Raw genomic sequence first — 24,017 nt, forward strand, 5'->3', positions numbered from 1 at the left:
GTTGCTATTTGGAGCCATATTAGGTCACTGGCTAAGCCCTGGACGCAGGAAAGGCCTGTCCCCAGGAGCACAGCTGGGACTCTGAGAGGGTTTAAGATGCGAAGTGGGTGGGTGGGGGGTGAGGATGAGTGAGACAGAGCCTTCCGGAAGTCAGCAGACATGGCCGTCCTGCTCCTCTAGGGAAGCTCCTGGCCTGTGAGCATCAGGGAAGCTTCTTTTGTCTCTCTCCTCCGCACCCTAGCCTGGCTGTAGGCACATCTCAGACGCCCCGCCCTGAGACATGGGTAAACTGAGGCCCGCGGAGGCAAAAGGGATGCCCTAAATCACATCACTCCTTCCTTCCACATTGTACCTGCTTCACAGGGAAACTGAGGTGAGTGAAGGGGGCACATCTTCCCGAGACCCAGCTGGAATCCCAGACGCTAGCAACTTCCAAAAAGACATGGCATCCCTATTCCCACAGTGGACCTGTTGTGGCCCCAAACTCCCCAGGCCCTGACAAGGGACACACAGGGGACAACAAGGCCACCACAGAGTGGAAGCAGACAGACTTGCAGGGGTCACAGGCGCTCCCCAAGCCACCCACCCTTCCTACCACATCGCCTGTCTTCTCTCTCCCGCCCCACAAGCCAGTCTGGGGCTGTGCCTCCCCCAGGGCCCACAAGAGTTTTACAAATGTTTGGTGAGAGAACAGACAACTGAAACGAACCAGACACCGAACAAGCACCCCCCGAACGGTCCGGCAAGGCCCAATCACCTGAAGCCAGCTCCCCGAAGAGGCGGCAAGGCCTCTCAGGAGAAGAAAAGTGCGGGGCCAGGAATGAGTCCACACGCGGAGAGACGGCTTCCTCCTTCACAAAGAGCTTTGGCACACAGGTGTTTCACCAGGCACCCCGGCCAGCCTCCCTGCACTCTGCCCACGTCCGCCCACAGAGGTCAACAGGTCAGCCCTGGAAGCATGGGCCTCAAGCCGACGTCTTCCACCTCCACGGCTCACCCAGCGAGCAAATCATGGCAGAGTTGAAGCCGTTAATGAGACCAGAAAGAGCGACCCTCTGCCTCCCTCTATCATCTCCAGCGCACCCTGGCATCCATGGGCTCCTCCCACCACCCATTCAGAACTCAACAGTCCCCAGGTCTAGAAGGAAACAACCCCCGGGTGTCCTCCCCAGCGGCACCCACCCCCTCCACAAGGGGAGGGAGCCGGGACCACAGAGAGGTGTCTACAATTCCCAAATGAGGCAGGAAGCAAGTGGGCTGGGAGGAGGCAACGGGAAAGGGGCTGGGAGGTCAGGAATCTGTGTATTTATCTAGCTGGAAAGCAGGCACTGCCCGGCCACTTTGTAACTGAATCCATCAAAGAGCCAGACTTTGCAACACAGGCGCACAGGTTTGTGTAGAAGGCGCTGGGCAACTGGAACCTCTCCTCCCCTATCTGGTCCCCCTCCCAAGAGCTCTAGAGGATTTCCATTTCATTTCCTTCCAGGCTGGGAGGGCAGGGGACAGCACAGTCTGCAGGGTCAAGCCCTCACAAACCACTTCCTATGTGGCTGGGGGAGGGCGGGAAGCTGGGGGTCCCCGGGTGGGACGAGCAGGAGCCGGCGAGTCACGGATCTCCAGGGGCTGGGGACCGCTGAGGTCGGAGGAGAAAAGATCCTAGGCCCTTGCCAGAGGCTCTCCCCGTAGAATCTGCACTCCCGGTCCCAGCCAGCGGTGGCCAGGAGGGGATAGGGCTGGGCGTGGGAAGGACACTTGGAAGGGGCTCCCCGCCCTGGCCGCACCCGGCTGTTTGTAGAGACTCCCTCCCCAGACGCCGGCCACACGCACCCGTGCCCCCCAGCCCTCAGGACAAGCAGAGTTGCTCCGGGCTGGGCTCAGCCGGGAGGTGACGCGCTGCCGGAGCCCCGGGGACTTGGGGCGGCGAGTTTGGCAGAGCTGAACGAATTCAAGCCAAGCCCGGCCCGGCAGTGCGGAGTCGGCGGGGGCCGGGCCAGGAAGAGCCGGGCAGATAGGAAGCGGCCCGGAGCGGCGGGGCGCGGGGCGGGGGGAGCGCGGGGCACCCACCTCTCCGCGCTGCAGCTGGAAGAAGCTGTTGAGATAGCTGGAGTGCAGGGGCGAGCCCAGCTGTTCCGGGCGGCCCTTGCCGAAGGCCAGCTCCGGGGGCGCGGCGCCGGCGGGCGGCTCCGGCCGGAAGGCATCGAAGGCACTGGCCTGGTGCGTGTCCTGCAGCGACAGGTAGACCCAGTTGAGCAGCTGGGCCGGCTGGTAGACCGAGGCGGCGCTCGTGTCGATGGCCGACAGCAGGCTCATTTTGCCGCGGCGGTGCCGGCCCCTCCCCGGCCGCCCGCTCGCGCCCCCCCTCCAGCGGAGGGGCGGGCACCGGGGAGCCTGCGCCCGCTGCCAGCCGCCCGGGCCGCGACGGCGATCGCCCCGCGCCCTGCGCCCAGCGCCCCGCGCGCTGCCCGCAGCCGCCGCCGCCGCCGCCTCCCCCCGACTGCAGCCGGGGCGCGCGCGGGCGGAGGAAGGAGGCAGCGAAAGTTGGGCAGGAAACTTTCGGCCCCGCCCCGCCGCGCCGCCCGCCCCGCCCCGCCCCGCGATCCGCTATCTGCCTCAACGCTGACCCTTTCGGCGCCCGCCCCGTAGGCGGGGTCCCCCGGAGGCCCCGCCCCCACCCCGCGCCGTCTTTCGCCCCCATTGGCTGTTCCGTTGAATATGGAATGAAGGGGGCGCGGCGAGAGGCGACCGGGGCGGATCTGCATGTGCAGAGCGGCGCTGGCGGGCCGGTGGGCGGCCCCCTTCCTAGCCCCACCCCGCCGCCGCCCGGCCCACCCAGCGCCCGGACCCCGCGGCGAGCTCGGTGCCGCCCCGGCCTCTTCAGCGTCGTCTCGCCTGCCCGGAGGCTCACTGCTGTCCTTTCCTCTGGACTCGCGTCCGCCTCCCTTGTTCCCCACGCCCGCTGCGGCCCGTGTCTCGGGCCAGGGTCTCCCAGGTCCCGGGTCTCTCCGTCCGTCGGGCAGTCCGGGTCTACGCCTCCGTCTCCGTCTCTCTGCTTCTGGTCGGATGTTTCCCTGCGCTTCTCCCTCCCCTCGCTAGCACCGCGGGACCCTCCCCCTCCCACTTAATTCCTTCCATCTGCGGAATCGCTTCGCGGGCCGGCCGCGCCAGGGGGGGCCGGGGTTCCTGCCCGGGGAAGGACTCCCCGCCCCCTGCCCTCGCCTTCCCTCCACCCCCTCCGTCTTCTCCTGTTTCTGCTCCGGGCCCGCCTCGCCTCTCGCCGCTCTCGTCCGCCAGGACCCCAGTCCCGGGCCTCCGCTGGCGCTTCGGCCGGCTGCCGGGACCTCAGCTTGGGCCTGGGGCCCCCGGGAAGGCGGCTGTCACCCAGCTCCTCGGGACAACCCAGTGAGGCCTCCTCAGCCTGGGGGAGCTCCGGCCCGGCGCGACGGGCCCCTAACGACCAGGCCTGCGCCCCAGCCTCAGGGTGGTCTCCGCGGGGACCGATCGGCGGGGCCCAGCGGCTGGGTGCCCGCCCAGCGGACCTGCCTGCCCCCCAAGTCACCTCTCCCACCTCCAGCCCGGCCCGGCGGCGTTCACTTTGCAGCCGAGTGACCTCTGCGTGGCACTGGCCGCTGCGGGGGCGCCCGTTTCCCTCTCTGCGGGATGGGGTTGGTCGTCGTCCGACCCCAGGCGGTGTTTGCAAGCTCACCAAGTTGGGTTTGGAAGGCAGAAGGCGCTTTGTAAAGGTCAGCGCTCCCGTAGGGTTTCTCCCTTTCCCTGCTTGAGGCCCGGCACCTAAGCGCATCCACGATGCCCGCGCCAGGAGAGCCTCCTGGGGTCACCAAGTGCGGCCCTTTCCCACCAGCTAGAGCTCCTCTGATGTCAGATCTCCGTGCTTTCCAAGAAAACAATTTGCAATGCTCAATGCAAAATATAGCGTGTATACTGATCATACCTAAGTATTTATATGCATCAAAGACATACCTAGATACTACCTTTTATATTTTTGAACAGTGTTAACCTATTTGTTTAAACAGAAAACACATGTCTGTTGGGAATGTGATAACTAATTTTTAGAAATTTATTTGAGGGGCCGGCGCTGTGGTGTGGAAGGTAAAGCCACCGCCTGCAGTGCCGGCATCCCATATGGGTGCCGGTTCAAGTCCCCACCGCTCCACTTCCTATCCAGCAGAGGCCGAGAGAGAGAGAGAGGGAGATCAGTCTTCCATCTGCTGGTTCACTCCCCAGATGGCCACACGGCCAGAACTGCACTGATCCAAAGCCAGGAGTCAGGAGCTTCTTCCAGGTCTCCCACGCAGGTGCAGGGGCCCAAGGACTTGGGCCATCTTCCACTGCTTTCCCAGTAGAGAGCTGTATTGGAACCAGTGTCTGCTTCAGAATGATACATTAATGTGTGTAAGAAGCCCTAGAGCAATTGTCAAAGAAATAATTCACAAAATACAATGAAAGGGGCCGGTGCTGTGGTGTAGCAGGTAAAGCCACCTGTTGCAGTGCCGGCATCCCATATGGGCGCCGGTTCGAGTCCTGGCTGCTCCAGTTCCAATCCAGCTCTCTGCTGTGGCCTGGGAAAGCAGTAGAAGATGGCCCAAGTCCTTGGGCCCCTGCACCCATGTGGGAGACCTGGAAGAGTCTCCTGGCTCCTGGCTTCAGATCAGCTCAGCTCCAGCCATTGCAGCCAATTGGGGAGTGAACCAGCAGATGGAAGACTCTCTCTCTCTCTCTCTCTCTCTCTCTCTCTCTCTCTCTCTCCTTCTCCCTCTATGTAACTCTGACTTTCAAATAAATAAATAAATCTCTTTTTTTTTAATTACTTACTGGAGAGGCAGAGACACACAGAGGAACTGAGAGAGGGAGAGAGTGCATGCTCCCTTCTGCTGGTTCACGCCCCAAATGCCTGCAACAGCCAGGAAGGGCCAGGGTGAATTTGGGAACCAAGAACCCAGTCCACATCCCCACATGGATGGCAGGGACTCAGCCATCTAAGTCGTCAGAGCAGCCCCTCCCACCCCCACCAAGGTCCACCTGGGGAGGAAGCTGGAGTAAGGAGACCAAACCAGGGTTGGGCCCTGATTTCCTAACCACTAGGCTAAACACCTGCCCACAGAAATATTCTGACTCATCTCTACAAGTCTGCTACCGTCTTTGAGCTTCAAAGGGTGTCAGGTAGGACTGAGACCTCTGGATTTTATAGAAAAACTGCTGTCCAGAGAGGGGCTTTTTTTTTTTTTTTTTTTTTGGATAGGCAGAGTTAGACAGTGAGAGAGAGAGACAGAGAGAAAGGTCTTCCTTCCGTTGGTTCACCCCCCAAATGGCCGCTTCGGCCGGCACACTATGCCGATCCAAAGCCAGGAGCCAGGTGCTTCCTTGTGGTCTCCCATGCGGGTACAGGGCCCAAGGGCGTGGGCCATCCTCCACTGCCTTCTCGGGCCACAGCAGAGAGCTGGCCTGGAAGAGGAGCAACCGGGGTAGAATCTGGCACCCCAACCAGGACTAGAACCTGGGGTGCTGGTGCTGCAGGCGGAGGATTAGCCTAGTGAGCTGCGGCGCCAGCCGGAGAAGGGCTCTTACTCACAGGTACACAGTCAGGGAGCGCAGAGGAGCCCTGGTGCAGCCAGCCCCATCTGTCTCTGCCCCTCCTACTCACCTTCTAGATGAAGGTGGCCCATTCTGTTGAAGTGCTGCCATTTTCCCTTAGCATGGGTTGCAAATTCAAATCAGGCGCAGGCAGGAGATCACCAGGTTAAGGCAATGACCAGGTAGCCGTGGCACCTGTGGCAAACCGAAGTGCCTGCCATACCCAACACTTCCACAGGCCTTAGTCTGAGGCTAAGGGTCTGACACCTCTGAGGTCCAACCCTGTCCTTCAGTCATGTGATGCCGGGAGGGTGCACGTCGGACCTGGTGACCACACTGAGGGCTTCTGCCCCTTTATGCTCATACCCCCCATAGCTCCAACAGAGAGCTCAGGGCACAGCTAGTGGATGAACAGGAATGTTTGCTAGGTCGATGAGTGATTGGAAAGATGGATGCACACGTGGGCAGAGTACCCTCCCCTTGGAAGTCTGGATGACTTTTTTTGATTTTGTATATTTCCCTCTCCCCTTGCCTGCAGCACGGCTGATCACCAGTGGACTCTGTACCCATAAGGTGATCGATAAATGTGAGTGGCTTACAGGCAGCCTGCCTGGATAGCAGCCGAATGACCTGAGGCCACAGGGGGTGTAGGTGCCAGGATGCCCTAAGACAACACCTGCTGTGGGGTGGGGGTCATTGGTTTGAGGGACCAGCTGGGTATCAGAGGCCTACAGACCAGGCCAGGCCCAATCTCCATGCCTCCCTCCTCTGTCGTGTACACACTAGCAACTTCACATTTAAAACAGCAGCAGTCCTAGTCCAGACCCTCACTCTACAGAGGAGGAGGCACCATGGCCCAGGAAAGGAAGGAAAAGGACTTGCCATTATCACCCAGGAAGCTGATCACCAAGCCACCTGCTCCTAACCCACCGCCAAGTCCTCTCTCTCCCTTCCTTGGCCAGCCTGGCAGCTCTGGCCTTGTGGAGTGTCCTCAGAACTGAAGGTAGGTGAGAACTCCCAGGTAAGGCTCGTGTCCCTGTCCCCTTCCCTGTCTGGTGACTCCAGCTACCCCATGCTTTCCAAAGTGGGGCACTGGAGAGAAGATAAGATCTGGAGAAAAGAAAGCTGGTCTCTGCAAACCTCAGTTTTCCCAGTTATCAAACTGGAATGAGGATCCCATTCCTGTAAGCCTCTATAGTGACTGACATGGTCAAATGAAGGTAGGGGCCGGAAGGTGCTTTGCTGGCTGTCAGTAAGCAGCTTTGTGTGGGGGGTGGGGCTGGTATCGATCGTTTCAATAATAGCCATATTCAGTGTATCTGCAGAGAGGAGGTAGGGGAGCAGGTGGGGTGATGTCTGCCCCTAACGCCCAGGCAGCAGATCTGGTAGGGGTTGGTGGAGTTTCAAACCAAGGGCACTGAGCTCAGAGAAGCGGCAGGGTCGTGTGAGGGAATCGCCTTCAGTTCAACCCGCACGCACACCATGTGTCAGAATAAACAGCAAAGTACACACAAGCCAGGCTGGGATTTGCCCCTGCGCTGGGCCAGGCTGGGCACTGGGTCCCTCTGGACTGTGTGTTGACACAGAAGGTGTCAGTTTACACCAGAGATGGCAACACAGCAAGTGCACTTGCAGGCACGTCTGCCCCCTCCCCCACCAGGACAGGGCCAAACTCTCGCCAGATGTGACTCCACGTTCCACCTCAACACAACACTACCTTTGCATACATGTGCACACACACACACACATGCACACGTGACCTCCTGTCCACAGATGCAGCAGCCTCTTGTTGCCAGGGCACAGGGCCTGGTGAACTCTAGGTGGATTTCAGCCCCCACTGCCATGCAGAGCTCACTTTCTTATCCTGAGAAGACCCTGGCCCACATCGGAGATTGGAAGGGAAGCGGGCTGGTGGGGACTTTGGGAAGGGCTGGAACTGTCTCTCCAGTCACCTCTTGGCCTTCCCTCTCTATGTAGAGTCTTTCCCTGGCAGCTCACTGGATGAGAGTTCACACATCTAAAGGGGATAACACTCAAGGCTTGGGGACATCTGATTCCTGGCCACCTTTCTACCCTCATCGCAGGTGCAACCTGCCCTCCATCTCTTACATCACCATCCGGCAAAGGGCAGGAACTGGGCTCTCCCCACACATGTGAGGCCTCCCCTGCCTCATGTCTTTGCACACGCTGTTTCCATACCAGAAGAGCCTCTTCTTTCGGTCTTCCTGGGAGTACCCTCCCAACCTGCAAGACAGCTGAAAAATTACTTTCTCCAAGAAGACTTCTGTGATCACAAACCCCACCCTGCCGCTCACACCTGTGGCCTCTTGTTTATCCTTGACTATGGGGTGTTTGCATGGTCTTAGGATATTTGTGAAGCTTAGGATATTTGTGAAGTCCTCCCTTCCTATCCCCTGCCACCCAGCACCACCACTGGACTAAGATACCCTAAGGAGCTGTAACCTCCTTTGTCTAACCCAGCACTGGATCAGAGCAGGCCCTCTGTTTACTTATGGAATGAATGGATAAACTCAGAAAGCCCTTGTGGTTTGTAGACACAGAAACGGGAGACTGTGACATCTGGTCTAGAACATTCAGAGACCGCAGGAGCTCTAGCAGAAGCTGTGAGGTTCACTGAGCATCCATGACCTCCTGCAAGCTTCAGGTATTAGAAACCTAGCCTGCATTGCATCCATGTTCAGAGGTAGGACCTTTAAGAAATGAATAAGGGGAGTTGTGTCCTTATTGCAATAATGCGGCAGCAGATTCATTGTAAGGAGAGTTGATTTGGTATAAAAACTCTCTCTTGCCCTGCCGCTTTCTGCCATGGGATGATGCCCTGGCTAGGGGCCAGCACCTTGATATTGGACTCTCCCAGCCTCCAGGACTAAGGAAATAAACTCATGTTCATTATAAATTACCCGGGCGTGGTGTTCTGCTGGAGTAGCACAAATGCTCTAAGGCGACCCTTTTGCAAAGCCTTTCCACGGTGAGCCTCTCGGCACTGGCCATGCCACCTTGCCCCACACTGTGTCCAACTATCTGCCACCCTGCCAGTCCCCAGTGGCATCACAGGGAGGCACTATCGCTGTCTTCATCCTGAGGCCTTCCCGTGCCCAAATGGCCAAGTGTTAGGAAGACCACACACCTTGGTTTACTCAGAACAGTCCCGACTCCCACCCGCTGTTCTGGAACGGATGATACTGTGGTTTGAGGCCACCACCGCTCCTGTAGAAGCTCAGTTCCCCTGTAGGTGGGAACCTTGGGAGGTCATGAGGTCCTGGAGGCATGGCCCTCAGAAATAGATGAGAGTTTTTCTGGACAGACTGGATTCTCTGTCCTGGGAGTGAGGTAAGGCTCAAGGGACTGGAGTAGTGACCAGCAGAGCTGCTTATTAGAAGCCAGCCTGGCACCGTCCCCTGTTTCACACCTGTGCTCCTGGTGCAAATGCCCACTTCTGCCTTCTGCTTCCCCACCATGCTGTGATGCAGCCCAAAACCCTCAGCGGATGCCAGGGCCATGCTCTTGGGCCCCCAGAACTAAGAGCCCAAATCCACCTCTTTTCTTGATGCACGACCCAACCTCCTGTATTTGTTGTAGTGGCAGGAAAGGGACGGAGACATGCACAGTGAGCTCCATGATGAACCGTCTCCAGCCTGGCCTGGTAGGGTCTTAGCCACTCATCGCCACACTCTGCACTGTCACTCAGAACAGCTTCACCTCTGACACTGAAAATTCAAACCCTTCTCTATGGCCACCATTCCCCTCCTTCCGATTCTATCACCCAGCTTCTCTCGCTCCCCTTTGTTGTTCCTTCCTCATCCAGCTGACATATCTCTGCACATCTTGTCAATCACTTTTTTTTTTTTTTTGACAGGCAGAGTGGACAGAGAGAGAGAGAGAGACAGAGAGAAAGGTCTTCCCTTTGCCGTTGGTTCACCCTCCAATGGCCGCCGCGGTAGTGCGCTGCGGCCAGCGCACCACGCTGATCCGATGGCAGGAGCCAGGTGCTTCTCCTGGTCTCCCATGGGGTGCAGGGCCCAAGCACTTGGGCCATCCTCCACTGCACTCCCTGGCCACAGCAGAGAGCTGGCCTGGAAGAGGGGCAACCGGGACAGGATCGGTGCCCCGACCGGGACTAGAACCCGGTGTGCCGGCGCCGCAAGGCGGAGGATTAGCCTAGTGAGCCGCGGCGCCGGCCGTCAATCACTTTTGTCAGTACTCCACTAGTCCCACTGGATAATTTCCAGGGTATATTCATCCGTTGTCTGCTCTCCCTGGACTGGCTGGGCTGCATTGCACAATCACACCAGCTAGGGTCCCTAAACCCTTGGTCTCTAGCTTCAGCTGCCCTTAGCAGACTTCAGCAAGCCTTCCACTCTCCCTCTAGGCTTCTCAGGAGCTATTTAAAACCTTTTTCACTTTTTTTGCCTAACAACGTTCTGGGGCAGGCATTTTGCACAGCAGTTAAGATGCCACGTTTCAGGGGTAGCCATTGTGGTATAGCTGGTTAAGCTGCTGTTTGGGATACCTACATTCCCTGTGAGAGTGCTAGCTCAAGTCCTGGCTACAGCACATCTGATCCTGCTTCACACTCCCGCAGCCTAGGAGACAGTGGATGACGGCTCAAGTGATTGGGTCCCTGCCATCCAGGGAGGAGATCAGGATGGAGTTCCTGGCTCCTGGCTTCAGCCTAGCTGTTGTGAGAATTTGGGAAGTGAATCTCTCTCTCTCTCTCTGCCTTTTGAGTAAATGAAAATAAATAAAATATTTTAAATAAATCAATAATTAAGCAAGCATCTATCCCATAACTTTTTATCCATCTGGGCAGGTGACTTTGCCTTTCATATAATAGATTGCCACACACCTTTGTCACTTGCCTGTGCTGAGATCCATTTGTTTACCTTCCCTTTGCAATCATCCTTTTTCTTTTTTCTTAATATTTTATTTATTTATTTGAGAGGTAGAGTTACAGACAGTGAGAGGGAGAGACAGAGAGAAAGGTCTTCCTTCCATTGGTTCACTCCCCATATGGCCACAATGGCCGGAGCTGTACCGATCTGAAGCCAGGAGCCAGGAGTTTCTTCAGGGTCTCCCACGTGGGTGCAGGGGCCCAAGAACTTGTACCATCTTCTACTGCTTTCCCATGCCATAGCAGAATAGAGCTGGATTGAAAGAGGAGCAGCCAGGACTAGAACTGGCGCCCATATGGGATGCCGGCGCCGCAGGTAGAGGATTAACCTACTACACCAGGGGGCCAGCCCCTGCAATCATCCTTTTTCTTCAAGCTTCTCCTCTCTACATCAGCAGCTGAGCTTCCTTGAGTCTCTACCAAGAGAATCCTCAAGACGGGCATTTGCACGGTGGTGAAACCACCACTTGGGTCACCCACATCCTCTACTGGGGTCTGGGTTTGAGTTTGAGTCCTGGCTCTGCTCTCCATTCCAGCTTCCTGCTAATACACACCTTGAGGGCCAACAGCTGATGACTCAAGTACTTAGGTCTCTGCCATCCGGGTGGGAGACCTGAATGGAGTTCCCGGCTCCCGGCTTTGGCCTGGCCCAGCCCCAGCTGTTGGGAGCATTTTCTTCCTCTCTCTGCCTTTCAAAGAGATGAACGCATGAACAGCACATCTTTCTGCCTTCTGTAGTGCTTTCTCTATCACTCACACACACGTGTGAGTTCTCTACACTCACTGCTTCCCCATCCCAGCCACCCACTCACCCCCAAATCCTTGGTGCCTCCCTCCTGCTCCCACCACTCCACTTTGATGAAAAGCAAACTCATCCTCGCTGAGGATGTGAAATTGTCCAGTTCTGTGGCCGCAGCTCCACGCTGGCCCAAGCAGCATGTGGTGCTGTGGCTCGGCTGGCCCAGCTGTGGCTTCCCCTTCTCTGGCCACTGCCTGGCCATTTCCTGCCCAGGTTCTGCTCTGAGTGTTGCCGCCCAACATGCTGCCTTCCCCTGAAGAACCTTGCCCTTGCGTTGTCTCATGATCCGTGTTGTTTGCTTCCTCACTTTGTCTCTGCACTTGGGTTGTTTCAGTAACTGGCGTTGATTTCCCACAGCTGGTGTACCAAAGGATCACAAACCCGGGAGCTTCAAACAACAGAACCAATTCTCCTACGGTCCTTGAGGTCCAAAATCTGAAGTCACAGTGTTGACGGGCTCTGCTTTCCCTGGGAGCCCCAGAGGGGAGTCCACTCCCTGTGCCCTCTGGGTCCTTTGTAGCTGCAGACTTCTTCACTTGTGGCCTCGTGGCCCCATCAGTCTGCCTCTGTAGTCCTGGCACCTCCTCCTCTGTGTGTCTCTTAAAAATACACTTGCCACTGGATGAAGGGCCCACCTGGACAACCAGGATGAGCTCATTTTAAGAGCCTTAACTTAATTACATCTGCAAAGAATCTTTCTCCAAATAGAGAAATATTCATAGGGCCCAGCAACTTGATGTCAGTGTGTGTGTGTGTGTGTGTGTGTGTGTGTGTGAAACAGAGGGAAGTGGGCTGGCGCTGCAGCTCAATAGGCTAATCCTCCGCCTGCGACACTGGCACACCGGGTTCTAGTCCCGGTCGGGGCACCGGATTCTGTCCCGGTCGCTCCTCTTCCTGTCCAGCTCTCTGCTCTGGCCCAGGAGTGCAGTGGAGGATGGCCCAAGTGCTTGGGCCCTGCACCCGCATGGGAGATCAGGAGAGGCACCTGGCTCCTGGCTTCGGATCGGCATGGTACGCCAGCCGCAGTGCACCAGCCGCAGCAGCCATTGGGAGGTGAACCAATGGAAAAGGAAGACCTTTCTTTCTGTCTCTCTCTCTCTCACTGTCCACTCTGCCTGTCAAAAAAAAAAAAAAAAAAGAAAGAAAGAAAAGAAACGGAGGGAAGTGGAGGGAACCTACCACAATCATCAGCTTTTGTATACAGGAGTAAACCTCAAATTATTTATATCTTTAACAATATAGAAGTTTTTCTCTCTTATATAAAAGTAACCTGGAAATAGGCCTCACATTCCAGAATGACAGTTCCACATGTCGTCAAAGACCCAAGTTCTAGCTTTCTGTTCCATGTCCAATGTACTGGCTTCTAGCCTAAAGTCACCTCATAGTCCAAGGAGGCTACTGGAGCTCCAGCCATTATGGCACAACACCTTGGAAGCCAGAACTTAGTTACAAGGGGATAGAGGAGACACAGACTTTTATTCCAGGCTTAATGTGTCCATCTAACAACCAAGGTTTTTACTCTGTTTTTGATTTAAAAAGTTACAGAAAGAGAGAGAGTGACACAGAGAGAGACAGAGACAGAGACAGAGACAGAGACAGATCTTCCATTTACTGGTTCACTCCCCAAATATCTACAACAGCCAGGGTTGGAGCAGGTTGAAGCCAGGAGCCAGAAACTCCATCCAAGTCTCTTCTGTGAGTGGCAGGAACTCCAGTACGTGGACCATCATCTGTTGCTTCCCAGGTGTTCTGATACGGGATCCTGGTGGCTTAACCCAGCACACCATAATACCTGCCCTACGGGTTCTTATTTTAATAATAAACAAAGAAGAATGAATAATTGAAACAGACAATTCACATGTCTAGCATTAATTGCTCCAGAGCTCAAAATTTGTGCTCTTAACTGCTATCTTTTCAAGTTCATCTATTCACTTATTTTAAAGGCAGAGCAACAGAGGGAGAGAGAGAGAAAGAGATCTTCTATTCATTCCCCAAATGCCTGCAACAACCAGGGCTGGACGAGGGCAAGGCTGAAACCAGGGTATAGGAAACTCATCTGGGTGTCTCTCACATGGGTGGCAGGGAACCCAGCACTTGAGCCATCATCTCCTGCCTCCCAGGCACATTAGCAGGAAGCTAGATCCGAAGTGCAGACTGTGATATGGGAGGAGTTTATTTTGGTGCAAAATTGAAACCCACACATAGTTCTTTTGTACTATGCCCTTTCCGTGAACTTTTTAAAAATATTTATTTATTTGAAAGCAAAGTTACACAGAGAGAGGAAAAGATATCTTCCATCACTCCCCAAATAGCCACAATGGTCAGGTTTGGGACAAGCTGAAGCCAGGAGACAGGAGCCAGGAGCTTCTTCCAGGTCTTCCACACGAGCGCAGGGGCCCAAACACTTGGGCCATCTTCTGCTGCTTTCCCAGGCGCACTAGCAGGGAGCTGGATCTGAAATGGAGCAGCCTGCACTCAAACCGGCGCCCACTGGGATGTAAGCATTGCAGGTGCAGCTTTACCCGCTATGTCACACCAGCCCTTCTGGGAACTTTTGAAATACTCGTAGGAGAACATTCACAATAGATAAAAGGTAGAAATACCCCAAATGTCAATCGATTGATGCATGGTTAAACAAAACGTGAGTATTATCCAGCCATAAAAAGGATCTAAGGACGGATGCATGCTACAACATGGATAAGTCCGGGAACTTTATGGTAAGTGAGAAAAACCATGCATGAACGGTTAAATTTTTTATAATTCTGTTGATATGCACGTCCAGAATTGGCAAATCCGTAGACACAGAAGGCAGTTTATTGGATGTCAGGGGCGGCTGCAAAGGGCTGGGGAGAACAGTAACTGAGTGTTCCTGGGTATGGAGTTTCATGCTGGCATAATGAAAACATTCTAGAATTGGATAGCAGCGATGGTTACACAACTCAGTGAGTATACAAGAAATAGTCCAATGGACATTTCAAAATGGCAGATTTTATATATGTGAATTATTTTTTTAAAGATTTATTTATTTGAGAGTTACAGAGAGAGGGAGAGAGAGCGGGAGAGGGAGAGGGAGAGGGAGAGAGAGAGAGAATGTGTTTTCTATCCACTGGTTCACTCCCTAAATAGCCACAACAGCTGGAGCCAATCCGAAGCCAGGAGCCAGGAGCTTCTCATGGTGTGTCAGGGCAGGCAGCACAGAACTTGCAAGAGAGTGGAAACCGGGCAAAGCTGGCAGGAGCTACAGCCGCCCTTCTCGCAGTCTCTCCTACTCCACTTCAACCTCTTCAGGCTCTGGGGCTTCCTTTTTCTACACTTCTGCAAGAATCCTCGTGTGTGCCCCCGGAGCTCTGTCTACTCCTCCGCACCCTCAGCACTGGCAAATACCCGACCCTGAGGCGCTATGCTTCAGTTCCAGGAGGCAGCAGATCAATTTGGCTTCTGGATTCATCCTCCCTGGTCCAATATCCACCTCTAAGTACGATCAGTTAGATTTCAGAAGAGGGTGGAGGAAATGAGCTTTTCCTCTTTTGTTTCAAGATTTATTAGTTTATTTGAAAAGCAGAGTTACACAGAGAGGGAGGGAGGGAGGGAGATATGGAGATACGCACACACACACACACATAAATAAATATATATATATATATATATATATATATATATATATATATATATAAAGAGAGAGAGAGAGAGAGAGAGAGAGAATCTTCTATCGAGTGGTTCACTCCCCAAATGCCAGCAATGTCAAGGGCTGGGCCAGGCTGAAGCCAGGAGCCAGGAGCCTCCTCCGGGTCTCCCACGTGGGTGCGGGGGCCCAAGCACTTGGACCATCCTCCACTGCCTTCCCAGATGCATTAGCAGGGAGCTGGGTTGGAAGTGGAGTAGCCGGGACTCAAACCAGCACTCATATGGGATGCTGACATTGCGGGCGGCTTAACCCGCTATGCCACAATGCTGGCCTCTGTTCCTCTTGTATATTAAAAATAGTTTCTGTTACTAAGCTTGGGGACAGACAGAGCTAAAGAACAGTTGAACCTGGAATCAGATATACCTTATCTCTGTCTCTGCCGCTTTGTGCATTGGTCTTGTTCCATCACTGCACTCTGGAGTTTCACCACGTGGCTGCCCGTGGACCCACATCTACATGCCCTGGAGAAAGACGGATCCTTCTACCTCCATCCTGAAGAATCTGAGAACAGAGCCTCTCGGTCTGACTCAGCTTAGACCATGAGGTCAGTGGGTGCCCGGGGATGGCAGGCAATCCTGGAAGGGGCTCTCTCAAGATGGGGAATCAGGGCCGTGGGGCAGTTTCCAAGCAGAGGGAGGAGGAGACAGGACTGTAGTCACTCTCCATAGCTTCTGTAAATGTTGGGGAGCCTGCTAGCCTATCTGATGGACACACACGGGCTTCCTGGAGGAAGGCAGGACTTTGGAAGAGTTTCCGTGGTAGGGGAGTTACCCTTTGGTGCGTCAGTGTTGCGGAATGCTGGACATCTCAACAGAGACTCTGACAATTAGGGGGCATCAGAGGACGCCTTCCCCAGTGAAGCCCGTGATACGCACCTGGTACTTTCACATTCCCGGGGCAGCTCTACAAGTGAGCTCCTCTCCCTGCTGCTTTTCAGATACGGGAAACTGAGGTTCCTAAAGGCTCTGTCGCTTCTCCCAGCAGAGCAGGGCTCACTGCCGAACTCTCACTCCGACTCCTTAGCATGCCCTACCTAAGCCTCTACAGACTTCCTAATGGTGGGGGTCGAGGCCAGGGTGAGGGGGAGCAGCCTGGGCTCAGGAACTAAAGCCGCAGACCACATGCAAAGGGCCGTCCCCAGCCCCTGCGGGAGCCAGTGGGGTGGGAGGGAGCCGAGTGTTTGTATGTAGTAGAAGTCACATCCTCCAAATAAACATATCCTCAAGGGGACTGCGGCTCCTCCCTGTGACGGAGGCCACTTGTCTCTTTGCTGTAAACTGCGGCTGACCTGGAGGCCAGCCGAGGCTTCTGGGGAAGAAAGTCACTGCATGGCCCCCCAGCTCCGAGAAGCCTGCTGGGGTCTCCCAGCTGTCAGGCTCTTCTGCAGCCACAGGCCTGGGTATGGTCGGTCTGCCCCAAAGCAGTGTAATCACTGTTTACATGTCCTTGTAGGCCTCAGACGCAGGGCAGATGAAACAGATGGGTCCTGGGGTCCCCCAGACAGCAGGGCTGGGCCCAACAGGGAAAGACAAAGAATGTTCCAACACAGTGTGGAGAGAGGCTTCCAGCGGTTACAGATGCCTCCGCAGCAGGTGCTGTGTCCGAGGTGTGCAAGCTGAGATCAGAGGTCACCCTGGGGGACAGATGAGGAAGGAGCTGCAGCAGCACACGTCAGGGAAGCTGTGGGACCATCCCTGTCCCCTCCCAGCTCAGCGTACCCAGGGTTCTGCCCTCCTCCTCTTCGATACACTAATTCTGCCCCACAATTAGCTCTTATTGCAGGGAACACTTCCGTGATGGTCTTGCCTCCTGCCCCATGCCATCCTCGCCTCACTCCCAACATTCCAGAGCAGCTGCCACGCCATCCTCGCGGTACTGGCCCCACCCCAGCACTGGGGAGGCCCCCGGCTGGCCTCTGCCAATCAGCCTGGGCCTGTCTCTTGTCACAATGCAGGGCTGACAAAGGCTGTCGAGGCAGAGAGCTGGACGCAGGGCTTGGTTCACACCCAGGTCCCCGGAGTTGTGACTGTGGGAAGGACTGTCCCCACCCCTGCGGGCCAGACTGAAGGGGCCGCCCCCTGCTGTGACGGATGCCTGTGGTGTCCTAGTCCACAGTCTTTTTCTTTTCTTTTTGCCTGAGGCCTTTCCCAAGGCAGGACAGAAGTGCCTGGTGGGCGCCACTTAGTGGGATGACTCTGACAGCCTGCACCCCAGTCTCACAGAGGTGATTTTCTGGTGTTTCCTGGAATCGCTACAAACAAGCTACTTCCCCGCACATCCTCACTCGGGATTCAAGGGCAGCCAACTGCGGCCACCATGGGGGCCAGCCCTCGGGCAACACCAGGGCCATGGCAGGAGCCAGGATGAAAAATAGATGCTGGGACGCTGGCGAGCACTCGGGCCCTCCCTGCCTTGACGCTAGACGTTTCGTGTTTGTGACAAATTCCTTTTCTACTTTAAGCCAGCTCGAGCTGGGTTCTCCCTTCCTTGCAGCTGGAAGCATTGTAAATGATAGAATTCACAACACAGAGAGCCCCAAGCATGGCTGCTGTGGTTCGAATATGTCCTCCCCAAATTCATGAGTTGGAAAACCAACCCCCCATGCCACAGTGCTGGCAGGTGTTTAGGTCATGAGGGCTCTGTCCTCAAGAATAGATGAATGGGGCCGGCACTGTGGCGTAGCGGGTAAAGCCAATACCTGCAGTGCCAGCATCCCCTATGGGGACCGGTTCAAGACCCTGTTGCTCCACTTCCCATCCAGCTCTCTGCTATGGCGTGGGAAAGCAGAGGAAGATGGCCTGCATCCTTGGGCCCCTGCACCCATGTGGGAGACCTGGGAGAAGCTCCTGGCTCCTGGCTTTGGATCGGCACAGCTCCAGCCATTGTGGCCAGTTGGGGAGTGAACCAGTGGATGGAAGACACCCCCCCCTTTCTTTCTCTCTCTCTTTCTCTCACTGCCTCTCCTTCTCTGTGTAACTCTGACTTTCAAGTAAAATAAATAAATCTTTAAAAAGAGAGAGAGAGAGAGTAGGTGACTGTCTTCATTGTGCAGCGGGACGATCATCATGGAGGGACCTCTATCTTTGTTCTCGCATGTGCTCTCTGGCCACTTGACACCCTTTGCCACATGTGATGCAGCAAGAAGGCCTCCCTGGCTGTGGCCCCTCAGCCTTGGGCTTCCCAGCCTCCAGAACCAACAGCCAAATAACTCGTACTGTTTATAAGTTGCCGAGGCCATGGAATCCTGTTCTAGCAGCACACAAGGGGCTAAGACAAGGGGCTAAGCCTTGCAGGCTGGGGAGGTGGACAGCGAGTGTGTAATGGCAGGACTGGAAGAGACAGCTGGGGGGTGGAAGGCAGAGTTGGATGGACGCAGTGAACGCCCCAGCTCTGCCCTGGGTAACTCAGTGACTTGACTCACTTGCTCTTCCTTTCTAAGGCTTCCTTTCCTCGCACACAAAACAGGAGTAATATTCTCAGCCCCTCAAGGTGACGGCCAAGAGTGAAAACATGGTTTGGAGAGTAGCTACCAGGTAGCCAGTATTAAAGAAATGGAGCTATGCTGATAAAGAAAGAGAAAAGGGGAAATGAAGCAAGTTTGTGCCTTGGGGGATTCTAGTCAACAGAAGGGTCAGAGCTGAGCGCAGGACAGGAGGACGGGGTGGTCCAGGCCGGCTGGAGAGGAGGGCGGTCTGCGTTGGGAAGTGGGGGGCATAAGGGTAGCAGGTGACCGCTGTGGAGCACTTCCTGAGCACCACACAGCCCTCTCAGCAATTTTCATTTATTCTCCCTAAAATATCGTTGAGGGACACAGCAATTAAGTCACCTCTTGGGACACCCGTGTCCCATATCAGAGTGCCTGGTTCGAGTCCTGGCTACTTCACCTCCTGTTAACGGGCACCCTGGGAGGCAACAGATGTGGCTCAAGTAGTTGGGTTCTCGGCCCCTGCTTTCAGCCTGGCCCAGCCCTGGCTGTTAGGAGTATTTATGGAGTGAACCAGCAGATGGAAGATCTCTCTCTCTCTCTCTCTGTGTGTGTGTGTCTCTTTGTCTTTCAAAAAAATGAAAATAAACAAGTTGCAAAAATGAAAGGAAACATCTTTGAGGTATATACTACTATAATTTCATTAACTACCACTTTTTAAAGATTTTTTATTTATCTATTTGAGAGGTAGAGTTACAGACATAGAGAGGGAGAGGCAGAGAGAGGTCTTCCATCTGCTGGTTCACTCCCCAAATGGCCTCGACAGCCAAAGCTGGGCCAATTGGAAGCCAGGAGCTTCTTCTGGGTCTCCCATATGGGTGCAGGGGCCCAAGCACTTGGGCCATTTCCACTGCTTTCCCAGGTGCAATAGCAGGGAGCTGGATGGGAAAAGGAGCAGCTGGGACACCATCTGGCACCCACACGGGATGCCAGTGCTGCAGGCAGAGGCTTAGCCTACTATGCCACCACACTGGCGCCTAATTACCACTTTTCAAAGAACCTGAGACCCAGAGAGGTGACTTAACTTGGCTAAGGTCTCAGCAAGCATGTGGCAGAATCAGTTTAGAACCAGGCAGTCTGGCTGCAGGCCCCACACTCCTAACCTCTACGCTCTCCTGGCTCTGCAGCTAGAGATGAGGTTAAGGCTGCGGATGCTGGGCCCTTTGATTACAGGGCTTCACGTGGGGCTTTTCCTGTAGGCAATCAAAGTTTACTGGCACAGGCCTGAGGACAGTGAGAACATTGCACAAACCCCTGGAAATTGGTTCAAAGCTTTGGAGTCATCCTAGGAGCAGGATTTGCCTCCAGTCCCTCCCATGGGAACAAATCCTCCAGCATTTTTTCCAAGATGAAATCAGACTTGGGAGGCTGTTCTTGACCTGAGTGAGAGATGAGCTGACAGTGTAGGTGGGAAAAAGTAAAGGTAAAACTAAACCTTAAGAAAAAATTAGGAAGGATTTTAAGACCCTGAACGGTTCTAATGAGAGATCCTTCCTGTGAGGGAGGCAAACACGGCGAGGCCCTTCAGAAATGATCTCCGGGTGTTCAAGTCTTCCAGCTGTCCTGCCGTGCCCTGAAGACCTAAAAATTGTAGCCAAGATGTAGAACAGCTACCAAATACACAACAGCTCTCAGAAACTTCGGGAGGAGATGTAAGGGAACCGGAAACTTGGAGGCCTCCTTAAGAAACCCAAACAAGAGAGCTGTGATCTAAAGACAGAAGGGTAGCCCAGGATACACTGTGACTGTGACGCCTGCGGTCCCTCCAGGGCAATCCATGCCACCTGGTTAGGGCTCAGGAAGGGGACTGTGGCTGGGTGTGTCACTGGGGGTGGCCCTAGGATACAAGCTGTGAGCGAGGGCACTGGGTAGATGAAATCACCCAGGAGCAGGCACCTTGGGCAAGAGACAAGAGCAGGGTCTGTTAGGAAAAGGGTTGCAGATGGTACCTCCTCACACGGGGCGCCAAAGTGTTAGGAAAGGAGGCGCAGAAGAGAGAGGAGGCAGTGCACAAATTTACAGCCAGACCGAATTTATTCAGGGAAAATAAATTCACAGAGGTGGTGACCAACTGCCTGCGTGTACAGGATGGAGCTTGTGGCAGAAGGCCCGGACCCCCAGGGGCCAGGTCTGTTTAAGGAGGGCTAGGGCTGGGGTGGCGGTAGGGGGCAGCAGGGAGGGGAATTCCAGGAACTGGGCGGGGGGGCCTTGGGAACCTGGAAAATAATGCAGTAGGGTATGAAGGCAATAGGGTGTGGGACCCAATTGAGTTTCAAGGGCAACGAATACATTCCAGTGTTTATCTCCTTTGGGCAATGAGGGAGAATGGCTGAGGCTTATGTCCTTGTTCCATCAATCCCTACTGAGTCAAGACAAGGAGAAGGGGCGTCGACGATGTCTCTCTGGCTACTTCCTGCTGATAGGGGGCGTAGACATGGAGCCAGGACTTGAGCGGAGACCTATACTCTGGATCGGATTGACTGAAGAAGGGCAGTCTTGTGTTGCTCCTGTGAGATGGCTTGAGCTATAGCAGGTATTTGTTCCTGCAAGAACCTTTGGAATGGGTTAATTATGCACGGCAGAAATAGGAGCGCTATGATTGTGAGGACAAAAGGAGACACTAGAGACATCGCCCATGGTGGAAATGGGCCGAAATGAGGCAGAGTTATCTTGTAAATACATCTCGTTAGCAGGTCAACCTGAGAGAGGTGGGGGTAGACTTACATGAGGGAGATGCTACAAATTTTAATGAAGTAGAATGTACCCAAGGGGGGGTGGGGCAGTCAGGAAGGAATATTGGGGTCCACGCCTTCCTTACTCAGTCTCTGTTGTTGGCATGAAAGGTCTGATCGACAGGCCTGATGAAACCCCTCCCTTACATTGCTCCTTTGGCCTTCATTTCTCATCCTCCCTAACTGCCCCACCCCCACCCCCCTGTTGCCCCCTACCCCCACCCCAGCCCTAGCCCTAGCCCTCCTTAAACAGACCCGGCCCCTGGGGGTCCGGGCCTTCTGCCACAAGCTCCATCCTGTACACACAGGCAGTTGGTCACCCACCTCTGCGGATTTATTTTCTCTGAGTAAATTCGGTCTGGCTGTAAATTTGTGCACTGCCTCCTCTCTCTTCTGCACCTCCTTTCCTAACATTTTGGTGCCCCGTGTGAGGAGGTACCCATCAGCAACTCTTTTCCTAACAGGGTCCCTGGGGAGCGGGCGAAAGGAGGGGATTCCAACCTCTAACACTTAATTCCTGGACTCACCCTGAACTGCATCACCTGTGCCCCTCCTCCACCCCAAAGGTTTGCTGCAAGTGTGAAACTGGGACGAGAAACGTGTTTCCTCTCAAGTTTGCTCCGCTGCCTTCCATGCGTCATTTCTCCAGGGGGAGCCACTTCCAGGCAGGATCGTGCTCTGAGGACGCCAGCTCAGAGCGTTGGGCAAACCTCTCCCTTTGCAACAGGTTTGGGCCTTCCAAGCCCTAAGGGCAGGAGATGGGGCCAGGGCCAGGAAGAGAGAGCTGGCAGCACCTGGAAGGATCTCCTGATGCCTTACTGATGGTAGCTCTGCCAGCCTGCTATTCTTTGGCCACAGAGGTTGTGCACTGGGGAGCCTGGTGCGCAGAGTGATGGTGTTGGGAAGGGATGGAACCTTCAAGGGGAGGAGTCAGTGCCAGGTCATTAGGTGGTGGAGGCACTTTCGTCTTTTCAAGCTTGATGGCTCATTTCTGTTTATTGCTGATTAATACTCAGTTACATGGATGTACAAAAACAAAACACTTCTCCATCCCCAAGGAACTCAAATCTAGGCCTCTAAGAAGGGAAGAAAGGACAGGCGCTTACTTCTGGTTTTGAAGTTGGTGGGTTGAACACTGACATTAGTTTTACAGTATCCCAATTGAAATGATAGTAAAATGACAAGGAAATATATGAAATTCACAAAACTCATGAGATCAAGAGAGGGAATTCTGCAACATAATTTTCCAGGCTGGAAAGCTGACAGGATGGACTAGAGGAAGCAGGTGGAAAACCAGGAAGTAAACTGATCTGCACTGCAGAAACCACCCCCCACCCCGCCAAAAACACACACACTTGGCAATAGGCAGCATCTCTTCCTTGGAGGGGGCATGAAGGTGGAGCCAAAACCAGAGGTGATTGGTCCAGAGTCTGTCTCATTACACACTGATTTGAACACTTTTACCTCTACAAAACCTGCAGGCCAATATTCATAGCAGCTTTACTTATAATTGCCAAAAAACTGGAAGCAACTAAGATGTCCTTCAACAGGGGAACAGATAAGTAAATTGTAGTACATCCATGTAACTGAGTATTAATCAGCAATAAACAGAAATGAGCCATCAAGCTTGAAAAGACGAAAGTGCATCTGAAATACATATTGCTAAACCAAGAGGCCAGCCTGGAAAAGCTACAGACTCCCTGATTCCAAATACTCGCCATTCTAGAAAAAGGCAAAACGACGCAGATGGTAGCAAGACCAGTGATTTCTCGGGAGGCATAGATAGAGCATGGCGGATTTTTTTTAGAACTGTGAGACTACTTTGTATAACACTCCAATGGTGCATTTGTCAAAACCCATATACTCTACAGCATAAAGAATGAGCTTTAATGTATGCAAAACCAAAGCCAATGAATTAGGAGATCGGCAGATCCCAGGATGCAGGAAGAATGAGGCTAAACAATCTAGCTGCATTACAAATGTATGATCCAACCTGATTAAAGGGGATAGAGAAATGCTGACCTAAGTAACTTTGGAAAGGAGTGGAGTCTGTAATACTAAAGGCAAAAAACCAACAAACGAAAAAAAAAAGTCCATGTGGCCACTGTGCTCTACTGGCCCTCTAGTTATTCCCATGGGCAAACATGTCAACAATGCTGATACTGCTACTACGCATGTGTCCTGGAATTGAACAAGTAGATGAACAGGTGGCCTAGGTTTCTCACTGTTGGAATGGGAGATGAGGGTCAGTAAGGGCAGGGGTGCTAGAATGGCCCATTTGTTAATGGATGGGAGTAGGAGACAACTATATTTAGTTTAATACAGACACCACACAGGTACCTACATGTAGAAACACTTACAGATACATGTCTGTACGTGGGTTAGGGTTCCCACACCCATTTCTTGCTCTGTCAGCCTAGAAGGCCTAGAGCAATGGTATCTCAGCATCAGAGAGCACCCCTGGCATCCAGACCTAACAGGGTTCCTTGGAGAAATGGCTGATTCTAGAACTGGAGCTGGAAATGTACAAGACAAGCCTGAAGCATCTTATAGCGGCAGAAAGCAAAGAATTACCCATCAGACACACACACACACATATACACACACACTGATGGGTCTAAATCAAAAGACACAGGAACCAACTATAAGAACTCCAGCTGGAGCAATTTGAGTAACTAAATAAAGAATGTATTAGATCATCACCCATAGTATAAGGTAAAAATCTATTAGTTCAAGCTAATATAATGATTAAATAAATGGATGGGGGAAAATAGTCAAAACTCCTGTTCAGAAGAATTCCAAATAATTAGTGTAGA

At 53.9% G+C, this 24,017-nt stretch overlaps 1 protein-coding gene across 2 annotated transcripts in view; it reads right to left on the reverse strand.

Annotated features, from left to right (window-relative positions):
• Window positions 1-2,390, reverse strand: part of ZCCHC24 (zinc finger CCHC-type containing 24) — a 56,709-nt gene extending 54,319 nt beyond the window's left edge. The window contains exon 1 of one of the 2 annotated variants that reach the window (XM_062213965.1): window positions 2,065-2,365. In XM_062213965.1, the coding sequence (XP_062069949.1) occupies window positions 2,065-2,310 (246 nt within the window). In that variant the 5' untranslated portion in view covers window positions 2,311-2,365. Of the gene's footprint in view, window positions 1-2,064 lie in introns of both variants that reach the window. The other variant, XM_062213966.1, reaches the window with a different exon arrangement.
• Between the last annotated feature and the right edge of the window lie 21,627 nt (window positions 2,391-24,017).

This window comes from Lepus europaeus, chromosome 17, assembly GCF_033115175.1.
Source record: "Lepus europaeus isolate LE1 chromosome 17, mLepTim1.pri, whole genome shotgun sequence".
Lineage (NCBI taxonomy): Eukaryota > Metazoa > Chordata > Mammalia > Lagomorpha > Leporidae > Lepus > Lepus europaeus.